The sequence below is a fragment of the Acinonyx jubatus genome, chromosome D1, assembly GCF_027475565.1.
Source record: "Acinonyx jubatus isolate Ajub_Pintada_27869175 chromosome D1, VMU_Ajub_asm_v1.0, whole genome shotgun sequence".
Lineage (NCBI taxonomy): Eukaryota > Metazoa > Chordata > Mammalia > Carnivora > Felidae > Acinonyx > Acinonyx jubatus.
Window position 1 is genome coordinate 2,267,688 of NC_069390.1, and position 12,502 is coordinate 2,280,189.

General features: G+C 51.9%; 1 protein-coding gene across 3 annotated transcripts in view; it reads right to left on the reverse strand.

Annotated features, from left to right (window-relative positions):
* Positions 1-12,502, reverse strand: part of NAP1L4 (nucleosome assembly protein 1 like 4) — a 47,889-nt gene that overhangs the window by 21,915 nt on the left and 13,472 nt on the right. For all 3 annotated transcript variants that reach the window (XR_008290217.1, XM_027045668.2, XM_053202770.1), the window contains 3 exons: positions 6,501-6,531; positions 5,597-5,655; positions 1,581-1,680 (listed from right to left, as the gene is read on the reverse strand). Coding sequence is in view for 2 of the 3 variants with exons in the window: in XM_027045668.2 (XP_026901469.1) it covers positions 1,581-1,680; positions 5,597-5,655; positions 6,501-6,514 (173 nt within the window). In the remaining variant the exon portion in view is untranslated. The remainder of the gene's footprint in view (positions 1-1,580; positions 1,681-5,596; positions 5,656-6,500; positions 6,532-12,502) is intronic.

The window sequence follows — 12,502 nt, forward strand, 5'->3', positions numbered from 1 at the left end:
ATGTGCTGATAGGTCCACTGAGACATTATTTGTCAAAGTTACAAATAATGAAAATAAGGACAAGCTGAGCAGGGCTAAAACACAGCGTGTCCACAATCACATTTTCACACAATATTCAGCACCAAGAGAAGCGTTCACACTCACACACCGAGGGAGATACCAGACATGACACGGACAAATGGGGCCTGTTCCCTTCCAGAGTCAGGTAACTTTGAGCTTCTTTGCCTCCTGACACTTGTCTATACTCTAAAAATACTTGTTTGTATGCATTACTTTTATAAACAGATTAAAACAAAAACCAACAAAACCCTTTCAACCCATCAGAACGAAGTTTAACCTGAAGCTCTCGGTCCCCATCTGGAACAAAGAGCAGGTCTCTGGGCCTCATCCCAGACCCACACGGCCCCCTGGACAGCGTCCACCTGGGCTGGGCCCTCAAGGCGGGGCTGGCACTAGCCTGGACACCACAGCCTTCCTCCAGAAAGGCACAGGAGGAACTAACCTTCCTTCAACAACAGTCCCAGCTGCTCCTATGCACAGCACTGTTTAGAAAGTACCGGAACAGCCTTAAATCACAAGGGACCCCGGCCACCTCAAGGTAAAGGTCCTTTAGCAAGCCTCATAAATCCAGTCCCCCTTCTAGGACCTTCTGCTGGCAGGACAGCAAAGAGGAGGCACAGTGAGGACGTAATGAAACAGCACATACATAAACACCTGTATTTCTTTTGTGCATTTTAAAAAATGCACAATGTTTTTATATAAAAACATCTTTAAAATTTTGTTTTTAATTTTGTATTTGAGAGAGAGACCGAGAACGAGCAGGGGAGGGGCAGAGAGACAGAGACGGAAGCGGAAGAAGGCTCCAGGCTCCGAGCTGTCAGCACAGAGCCAGATGTGGGGCTCAAACTCACAAACCACGAGATCGTGACCTGAGCCAAAGTCAGACGCTCAACCGACTGAGCCACCCAGGCGCCCCTCTTTTCTGCATTAATCACACAATTACAATTATTTTTAGCTTTCCAAATCCTCCTAATGGAGTAAAAATAACAAAAGATTCTAAGCAAACTGGACCCTGACAGCCTACATCCACTTGTCCTCCAACCGGTTACATTAACTCCAGAGTCTCCCCCGCAGGCACTGTCCGTGCAGTGCGGCCAACGTGGAAATAACTGCATTCCACGGAACCCTGTTCCTCCCCCGGCATTTCCTCCCCATGAGCGCCAGCCCACTCGCCCGGAGTCTAGCCAGAAAGCTAGAGACCGTCAGCGCCCTCAAGTCTCCTTCTCCCAGGCGGTGTCACTACGTCCATCTGCGGGCAGCGGGGAGAGACCGCGCCCCGCCCTGAGCCTGGCCTGTGGGCCCAGGTGGCCCCCCTGCCCCCGAGCCGCACCACCCCCTACAGGCCTGCGTTTCTAGCACACGCTGAGCCCAGGTGCTCCTCTCTGGAAGCCGGAGCCCCGCTCCCAGCCCCCAAGGTCTGCTCGATGGGAAAGACATTTACTCCCAGTGTAAGGAACCAGGAAATCGGTCTTTTTCCCTTTCTTGAAGTTGCACCAGGGGCCCACGCACAGCATACTCACGTCTCAATGTAACTGGAAGGAGTGTGGGAGACATTGTCAAGCCGTTCCTGTAGAGCTGCCAAAACTTGAGGGTTCTGCATCACCTGGTCGGTGAGCTCTTCTAGTAAGAGGTAAAAACAAGGCCAAAAAATTGAGAATATGCCCACCACAGAAGAGCCAAGAGTTAAAACTCATCAGCACACACCTACTTAGCTTTGTTTATTTAATTTCTAATTTTTTTTTAAATAGATTTTTACTTATTGAGAGACAGGGAGACACAGGGCATGAGCGGGGGAGGGGCAGAGACAGGGGGAGACACAGAATCCGAAGCAGCTCCAGGCTCCGAGCTGTCAGCACAGAGCCCGACGCAGGGCTCGAACCCACGGACCACGAGATCACGACCCGAGCCGAAGTCGGACACCCAACCGACTGAGCCACCCAGGCGCCCCCACATTTATTTAATTTCTAAATGTAGCAAGTAGCTGAAGTACATGTTTTGAAAATACTTACTATGTATTTTAAAGGCGTTGGATCGCCTCTGTTAACTACCTGAGTGGTTAGAAATCCACTGAAAGGTACCTGGAGGTTTCTGGTACTCACTTTAGCTGTCTAAGCCCCAGATCTCCCAAAAGACGACAGAGTCATTTCCCAACGGAGGGACCTATCTCCTGCCGCCCCGCCATCCTGAGGGGACCCAGAGGCCAAGGACAAGGATGAGGCAACTGTCCCGCAGAGAAAACCAGCGTGCACCTGCAGTCTGGCTCACAGCCCCGGCCGGCTCCTGGAGCGTCCAGACGTCCAAGCGTTGCGGGTCCCCACCTTCACCTACGCTGCCCTGCCCAGACCCACCCCCAGCACATAGCAATCCCTGCCCGTCCTCCTAAAACTCACCGGCCTCGTCCACCACACTGCCCTTTCGGCTCACACAACATTTGTACTATTTCCCAACAAAGAAGCAAGACACTGAGGAGGAAGGAAGTGTCTCTGGCTCAACTGTAACCACAGAGTGGGCACATCATCTGGCCCCCGGTGCAGACTCTCAGCATCTGCGAGCCAATGCCCTCTTACTGACACTCTACAGGAACCTACGTAGCACACTCACCTGACTCCAAAGGTAGTCCATACCTGGGAGCTCTCTCTGCTCCCTCACTCTTTTTTTTTTAAGATTTTCAAGTGACCTCTACACCTAACACGGGGCTCGATCTCACAACCCCGAGGTCAAGCGTCGCAAGCTCCACCCACTGAGCCAGCCAAGTGCCCCTCTTTTTGTAAGCAAGTGATGTGGGCAAGCAAAGGACACTAAGTAGGCAACTGGATTTCAACATTTTAATTACAAAGAACTGCCACCATAAAACAGTGTGTATGTGTATTTAATCTATGTAACTGTGTAATGTAACACTGTATACGTGTACAATGCATAAATGCTACGTGCATATACACAAACACACGTGTCCTCTAGCTCTGGCCACTGAAAGGCCTGGAAACAATGACAGTTAGCATCTATGTTCTGGTTTTTTTTTTTTTATGTTCATATTTATTTATTTTTGAGAGAAAAAGCACAAGCAAGGGAGGGGCAGAGAGAGAGAGACAGAGAGACAGAGAGAGAGAATCCGAAGCAGGCTCCTGGCTCCAAGCTGTCAGCACAGAGCCCGATGCGGGGCCCAAACGCACGAACCGTGAGATCATGACCCGAGCCAAAGTCAGGTGATTAACTGACCAGGCCTCTCTGGTGCCCGTGTTCTGGTTTTAAAATGTATCTCCCTACTAAAACAGGGCCCCTGGGACAAATGGTAGATTCCAGGTCTGGAGCAAGGGAAGTACAAGGAAACACGGAACATCACCTAGCACACAAACTGATGGGGACATAACAGAAGGCCACAGAAGCCAGCTTGAAAGGAACTCCACTGGCAATGTGGGACAACGTACATACCAGAAAGAATGATGGCAACTGATAAAACACTGGAACAGAAATCGAGGAGCCTACAGTAACACTAAAATGGGGGTTGGGAGAGGAGGGAAGGAAAGCCGGTCTTTTTTCTTCCTAATGTTTATTTCCAAAGAGAGAGAGCGAACGAGCCAGGGAGGAGCAGAGAAAGAGGGAGAGAGAGAATCCCAAGCAGGCTCCTGCTATCAGTGCAGAGCCCGGTGTGGGGCTTGATCTCACAAACTGCGAGATCACGACCTGAGCTGAGATCAAGGCAGTCATTTAACCGCCTGAGCCACCAGGCGCCCCGACTGTCTTTGACAGATGTAATACACAGCAGGACCGTCTTAGAGAAACGCCTTGCTGCAACCACCAATGTCAATCCTGATTAAAGGATCACGACCACAACTCATGGAAAACAGGGTGCCTGCAGGATAAGCGACAGGTCACTCACTGACCGGACCCTCCCAACGGGGAAAGCTGCCAGGCACTGACGTAACCAAGTCCTCAATCTCAGCACTGACCCCGGGGCGCAGCCCCAGTGCCCCTCCCACACCATGTCCCTGGTGTGGCAGTCTGAGTGTGACAGGGAGGAAACCGCCTGACCCACCCAGAGTGTGGACGTTCTACACGACAGCCGGGGCACGCAGCCCACTGATGTGTCATCACGTGGAGGGCGGTTCTAGAACGAAGGAGACGGAACTGAATTGGAGACGTGACCCCTGGCCAGTCTCGGACTTGGGTGCGGGCGCCAGCTGGAACAGAGCTGCTGAGAAGCCCAGGGAAACAGGAACGCGACTGTGCTATCGGCTGGTGGTGCCCCGTCAACCCCGCATTTCTCCACTGTGGCAATGGCACCGTGGTGATGATTGTGCATCCTGCTTTGCAGGAAATTTACGTGGAACTGGTTTTGGAGACAAGAGTCAGGTGGTCCACAACTTGCTTTCAAACAGTTCAAGGGGAAAAAGTACAGATACAGAAATTTTAAAATGGAGGAGAAATCCCATCTGTGAATTTACAGACCGAATGACATGATGGAGTCTGGGGTTTGCTCCAGAATAACCAGGGAAAAGAAGAGAGGACACAGATGGGAAGACCAGTCCCCGGCTGAGGCACAGAGATGCACTGTGCAGGTCACCGCACTTCTGCAAAGCCTGAAGTTCTGACCGTAAGTTTGAAATGAAGTCCCGATTTTCAGGGCGCCTGCTGGCTCAGTCAGTTAAGCATCCGACTCCCGATTTCTGCTCCGGTCATGATCTCACAGTCTGTGAGTTCCAGCCCCACATCGGACTCTGCACTGACAGCTCAGAGCCTGCTTAAGCTTCTGTCTCCCTCTCTCTCTGCCCCTCCCCTGCTCACTCTCTTTCTCTCTCTCAGAATAAACTTAAAAAAAAATAATAAAATAAAAAACAAAACAAAACAAAACAAAACAAAATAGGGGCACCTGGGTGGCTCAATCAGTTAACATCCACCTTTGGCTCAGGTCATGATCTCACAGCTTGTGAGTTGGAGCCCCGCATCAGGCTCTGTGCTGACAGCCCGGAGCCTGGAGCCTGCTTCGGATTCTGTGTCTCCCTCTCTCTCTGCCCCTCCCCTGCTCACTCTCTTTCTCTCTCTCAGAATAAATAAACTTAAAAAAAATAATAATAAAATAAAATAAAATAAATAAAATAAAATAAACAGTAAATAAAATAAAATAAAATAAAATAGGGGCGCCTGGGTGGCTCAGTCAGTTAAGCGTCCGACTTCGGCTCAGGTCATGATCTCAGTCCGTGAGTTCGAACCCCGCGTCGGGCTCTGTGCTGACAGCTCAGAGCCTGGAGCCTGCTTCCGATTCTGTGTCTCCCTCTCCCTCTGCCCCTCCCTGCTCATGCTGTCTCTCTTGCTCTTAAAAATAAATAAATATTATAAAAAATAACAAAGCAAATAAAATAAAATAAACGAAGTACCGATTTCCACTTCAATTACTCTAACTCCTCCACGTCTTTGAAGCACAGTAACCCTGGACTTGTATTGCTTGTTATCGCAGTAAATGGGTCGAGGGTGCAGGACGCCCTGCTGTGCACACAAACTCTCCAACTGTCATCACCTTTTCCGCGGGTGGCGCACTGACCTGTATTACTTGCATTTTTAGCAGCCTCCAAGGCGTCTGAGGGAACACCATCTGAAAAACTAAGACAGCGTGTGCAGTAAGTATCGCTAGCAAGGAACTTCCGGAGACAGACAGCACAGGGCACTTTCTTACTTAACGCAGGGAGAGGGATCTCTGCAAGGACAGAGCACAGCTACGGACGCACAGGTGTTATCCACGAGGTGCTTTCCTGTTCTCAAAAAAAAAATTCTACCATCTAACCCCCCCCCCCCCCCCCCAACCTCCACGCCACACCCTGCGGCTCTGATTTCCAGCCCCGGCCGAAGCGTCTTAGCTTACTCTTCTCCAGTTCCTTTCCCCCAAACTCTGCGGCCCACCCTCAAACCAACCCCGCGAGCCAACCAGCATCCCGCTACAGCTTGGTCGGCCGCTAAGGGGGTCAGAGGAGAGCTGCCTTACAGGGTTTCTGGGACACGGTGCCCTCAGTGGCTCTGTAAGCCGGCCACAGAACATCTCCACAAACAATGGAACTTCCCCAAAATGGGTGCGACAGGTGTCAGAGACGTCTGGACACAGCTCCCTTACCAAAATCAAACCACATCAAACACCACACCAGACCTTCAGAACAAGCCACGTAACAAAACTCTTCACTTGAACACCAGGGGGCGTGCGACGTGAGGAAGGCGGCCAGGACTTCACCTGGGACGCACAAAGGCCTAGAGAGCAAAACGACCACTTCCCATAAAAGGTGTCCCAGGATCAGTATTTGAGACACTTCCCACGCGTGAAGCAAGTTTTCATCGGCTCAAATACAGGGGGGAAAAGGAGCCATCAGCCAGAGCTGCCGCTGGTGCTCACGGACGGGCAGCCTGGCTCGTGTTCATCAACCAAAACAGAAATCCCAACAAAGTCCGTCTTGGCTTACCTGTTATCTGCCATCTGAAGGCTCTGACCTCCTACAAATTGAAAAAGAGTTGTAACAATTAACGTCAAATATTCACAGAGAACTTTCCACCAGTGTGCCCATCGGAGCGGCCGTCTGTGGGGGCGAGGGTCTACCAGGAGGGAACTTTCTGGGCCGATGGAAATGTTGTAGATCGTGAATGGGATGTTGGTTTCTTAGGTTTCTTAGACACATACACTTGTCAAACTCATCAAATCATACAGTAAGGACCTGTCAATTTCAGCGTATGCACATTTTACTCACAAAAAAATGTCTTTTCGGTGCTACAATGACCAGACTTCAGGGTAAGAGCAATCAATCCTCATTTGCCTTTTCTCTATAAGAAGCTTTAACAACAAGGACGTGTGTTGATGCTAAGCCAATTATTCTGGAACCAGCCAAAGCATTTACTGGTGTTTACACTGTCTCGCACGCTCCGAATCACAGGATGATTTTTAAACTTTGTTCTGTATGTTCCCTTACTCCCACGCTAAAGATGTGGCACTGTCTGTGTAAAAGCACGATACAATATTCTCAGTCCAATCCCACTCTCAGAAGACACACACGAAAAGGGTTATCTTCAAATCAGGTGAATTTCTACCTCTAAATATTAAAGTTAGGTTCCAGGACGTTTATGCCTCGAAAAGAACTCAATAAAACTTCAAAACGCTATCTAAATGCACAGCTAAACAGAGGTGGTGACGTTCCTTAATCTCAGACACGGTAAACACACTTCGGAGCCTCTCCCTCTTCCTCCTCCCCCTCCCTCCGAACCAGGGCAGCAACCTGTCAACGGCCCGGGCCCCGTCGACGTCTTATTCTCAGGCACTAGAGCAAAGCCCGAGCCCCTCAGTCACAATGCTTCAAACAAAACAGCAACCGAACACTTTGTACTGAAGAGAAATAGCCGGAATTTATGATCTGCAAGCGTTTTGTATTGAACTCAACTGCGTTTTCTTAGGTGATTTTGCTTTTGCAGATGCAAAGCAGAAGGAAGAGAATTCAACAGGTGCGGCGGGGGCTGGCCACAACGGCCCTCCGCCTCACAGCCCCCACGTCAGTGACTTTTAAAGACCTTTCCTGGTCCCCACCACCTTCTGTGGAGTCCAGTCACCCCACACAAATGTGAATCCCTGCCCTTCCTAGCCACCCACTGCGACCCTGCTTCCCAGCCCCGCCCCCCTGCAGCTCGCTACGTGCGCACCGCGGCCTGCGCACCGCAGCCGGCGCGGGGCCCCGAGCTTCCGTTCCGCGAGCGCAGACCTCGGGACAGGGGAGTCTGCAACGTGACAGCTGATGCCAGACCCTAAGAGCTGAGGCGCCCGCCTAGCAGGTGCCAGCCGTGGAGTGCTGACGGCTCTCCCTACAACACGCCTTCGCTAACGTCTGTCCGAACACGGTCGTCTGTGTGGCTGCCGGGGGCCCCCGTTGTTTATTTCCACGCCAACAGCAGGATTTCTGGGTTGAACAGTACGAACGGACGCCCGCACCTCCTGCCAACCTCGCTCCCCGCGGGCACCCACTGCAGCGTGGCTCCACCGTGTGGCGGTGTCTCCGCTAGCACCCCAGAGGCCACACGCGTGCTGAGTGCCAGGAGGGGCCTGCTCTCCAGAAGCAGCGGCACCCACCGCCAGCCCAGCGGACGGGCTCCAGCCCTGACCCCGAGTCGGTAGCTGCCCATCAAACCACACACCTGGTGCCAACACCTCGTGTAGTGGCGAGGGCCCCACGGCGACAGGCACTTCCCTACAGTTTACGCCCGACACCAATTCTGCCAGGGAGCGAACACCCCCGGCGGGTAGGGGACGACACTGAGGCTGGGAAGGTAAACCGCCTGACCGAGGTCCCCCGGCTGGGACGATGCGGACTCGGGTCTGTCAACCTAAAAGAAAGGAGACAAGCCGAGGCAAGTTCCAAAACCAGAAAGAGAGCCTCCTGGGGAAAAGCAGAGGAACTGTAATTCGAGAGCTAGGGGTGAGTCCACCGGAGGTCTAGGGCGCCCGCTTTTACGGGCAGAGGACGAAGAGGAAAAGCGAGTCGGGAGCCATGCAGCAAGCTGGACGGCTCAAAGACGGGGAGAGATTCCTGGTGGACACTCACTGGGGGGAGACCACTTCCACGTTCTGGAAATCAAGCGTTTATAGGAAGTCAGCCTGACGGTCCTCGGGTCCGCTTTCCTGAGGGCACACATGTGAGACTCCCCACCTGACACCTTCGCTCCCATCGAAGGACACAATCCTGCCGGGCGTCCCCGTGATCGGCCTCTGCCACAGAGGGCAGCGCCGGTCAACTGGTCTGTACGGGGTCTTGTTCAGAGCTGTCCTTAGCTGTGAGCGGACGGAGCCCGTCAGAACCCAGGAAGACCGTCCCCAGATGTTTGTCCTCACGGGAGGGACGCGGCCAGAGGGCGTCAGGCCACATGTGAACAAAAAAGTCACGAAATGGGGGATCTCGGCCATGTTCCTCCCAGTGGAGCTTCAGGCTAGGTCTTGGGAAGGAAGAGAACTCTAGTTTGTACACACGTCTAGGAGGAAGGCCCCTGCCTGATACGAGGCAGCACAAACTTCAGCGAGAGGGTTAAACCCAGGGCCCAAAGTCCAATTATGGCTACTGGCTGGAAAAACTCCTCAGCCGGTTTCCCTCGCTGCTCGTGATTTAGGAAGCTGAAAACGTCCTAGGTCTCTAGGGCCTGGCTTATTCCAGTTCACAGTTTGGTATTACATTTCATTATTATTTTTTTTTATTTAAAAAAAAAAAATTTTTTTTAATGTTTATTTTTGAGACAGAGAGAGACAGAGCATGAACGGGGGAGGGCCAGAGAGAGAAAGGGAGACACAGAATCTGAAATAGGCTCCAGGCTCTAAGCTGTCAGCATAGAGCCCGACGCGGGGTTCGAACTCACGGACCATGAGATCATGACCTGAGCCGAGGTCGGACGCTTAACTGACTGAGCCACCCAGGCGCCCCCCATAAAAACTTTTTAATGTTTATTTATTTTTGAGAGAGGGAGAGACCGAGCATGAATGGGGGAAGGTCAGAGAGAGAGGGAGACACAGACCCGAAGCAGGCTCCAGGCTCCGAGCTGTCAGCACAGAGCCCAACGCGGGGCTCGAACTCACGGACCGCGAGATCGTGACCTGAGCCGAAGGCGGACACTTAACCAACTGAGCCACCCAGGCGCCCCTACATTTCATTATTTTTAGTTCTTCAGTTATTCCCCCCATTTGTTTACATACAAACAGCATTCTTCCCCAGACAGGGCACCGGTTCCTCCCTGCTACTACGGGAGACGGCTCAGGACTACCTTCTGCGACTGTCTGTCTGGGTCCGTTGATGTTCAGAAGCACTCAAAGGAGCAGTAAAGGTAGAACCACAGATTCGGAGTTGCCTTTGTAAGCTCTGCTACTCCCACCCGAGGGAAAGGCTCAGGCAAAGGCATATCCAAATCCCTCTCTATCCACTGTTGGGCTATTCGTGGGCAACCACCCGAAACTGTATCCGTCCCTGTTATCATGTGCTCTTTCAAGACAGTAGGGGAGAGAGAGAGAGAGAGAGAGAGAGAGAGAGAGAGAGAAGACAGGAGAAAGAACCCAGACTGGATATGGGAGTGGCGGGCGGGCGGGTGTTCCCGCCTTCGGCATCAGGAACGGGGGCAATAACACCACAGCATCCTTTCCAGGAGGAGTGTGGAATATATGTTTCTGCCACATAGAAAAACATAACTAGTGTTTTCTCAAGACAGGGCCTCAGGTGGACCCTTTTGCTAGATTAGTTTTTTTCCCCAGAATGAGAGAGACCTCGTGATTAAAAACATACTCACTCACACTAACAGGTGACAACTGGTTAGCACCGCGGAGACGGTTATAGGAATGTGTTAAGCTTCAATATACGTGGGTTACCAGGTGAGTATGACGGCTGCAGGGGAGGTTGTGACGGAGGTCTGGGGATCTCCCAGGGAGAAGGCATGCTGAATGAAGTTCCCACCAAAAGGAGACCAGTCAGCTTCCCATTCCCAGTGCCCTTATCATTTTCGACACCCCACCAGACACACTGATAGAGAAGACCTTGGAGTCTTCTAGATTCCAGTGGGGAATGTACTCCCAGTCTTCTGGGTCACGCACCACTGTATAGTTACAAGTCTACTGGGAGGCGGCCTCAAGTTTTGCCAGTCCCATTACTGTTTGTGAAACAGAGAAAAGACCTTGGGTAAATGCACGGACTTGAGTGAAGGGTATCCCTTTATGGGTGAGGAGCACCGAACGGAATGCTTAACGGCTGGTGCCAATTTGCCAGAAGGGAGAATACGTACAGCCCCGAAAGTACCAGAAGAAAACCCCGTATCTCTGCTAGAAAGCTCTTGCCATCCTGCTAAGGAAAATGGCCAGACCACCCATTCAGGTTTATCACCAGTGTTAACTCCGGTGCAAATCCAACCATCAGAGGGTTGGTGGGATCAAAGAGTTTTTGTAAGGTGAGAAATATTATGGCGGCCAACAGATTTTGGACATAAGAGCCAAAGAGGCAAAGGAGGGGGCGGCGAGTAGGCCAGCGAAAGGACAACTACAACTTGAAGCAGGATTCGGTTGCTCAATGACACCGAATACCGTCAAAGGGGAGGCTCCACAGGCCGGGCCCGAGCGTCTGGGGTAGGTGGTCTTCTTCCAGTGTCATGTGCTTCAGTCCTCGAAAATGTTTAGCTTTAAGTCACCAGATGGGGTGCAGGTCCACTCACGCTCTTTTAGACGGCACGTGTGACCCCAGGAGTCTGTCTCCTGGAACCTGGTGGCACAGGGGTTCGTCAGTACCCCCTGGTAGGCGCCCTTCCAATGAGGCTGGAGTGAATCTTTACGGAGACGCTGTTTCTAGCAGATGGACTCGCCTGGCTGTACAGTGTGACGTCTTTTGTCTCTAGGGAGCTTGCTGTGGAAAGATCGTCCACACCACAAACACGACGGTTCTCGGTGGATTTAATTAGACCCTTACAAAACTAACATATGTGCCCTTTCTTTAGCTGTGGGTCAAAGGAAGCAGCAGCTAAATACATGGTCTGTCTTGTGATTATTTCAAAAGGTGAGAGTTTATGAATACTGGACGGAGCAGATCTGAGATTCAGAAGACCCGGGAGCAGTACTTTGGGCCAAGGTATTTGGAGGCTTCAACTAAGTTAGCAACCTGGATCGTTATTCTTCCATACGTTGGACCAGTCCCGAAGTCTGAGGATAAACACAGCGAAAATGTTGTAGAATTGGCCAGATGGCACAGACTTGTCCAAGTACTTGCCAAGCGAAGTGGGTCCCCTGGCCACCACGGTGCTCCCCAAGCGGGAATAATGTTTGGCAGAAGGACTTAACCACAGAAGAGGCAGTCGTTTTTCCACGTGGAAATGCTTCAATCCAACGTGAAAAGACGGGAACTATCGTCAGAAAATGTCTGTGTCTGGGGGTGGGGCAAACGTGTGAAATTCACCTCCCAGGGCTCCAATGGTCCAGCGGGAAAACTACAACTTCCCGGGGCGGTGCAAACAGGCTTCCTGGGCTATACTCAGGGTCAGGTGGAAGCAAGACAGCACTTTTTATGGCCCTGCTGCTGCTTCCTACCAATACTGATCCACAGAAGTTACCATTTCTCAGGGAACCAATGGCTTAACTCAGGCACAGGGGGCAAAAAGGAACACTTCAGACTTTCTAGCAGGATCAGCTTATTAACGGGTCCAGACCAGAGTCCCTTTTCTTTGTGGTGCCAGCAGCCTTTAGATTTCCAACCCTGCTTTTCCCTTTCGGAGGCCGGCTGTCGTACTTCCTGCCTCACACCTGAGGTCCCCGCTGGGGGGTGGTCTTCTGTGCCACGACAGAGGTTTGGTCAGCGGAGCTCATGAGGGTGGCATTTCTCACAGGGGTATCGGTGAGGCAGATTCCTTTGGCTTCCAGGGGATCAGACCTGCGACACGTAGCAACAGCCAGAGCCGCTGGTGGCATTACGGCGGC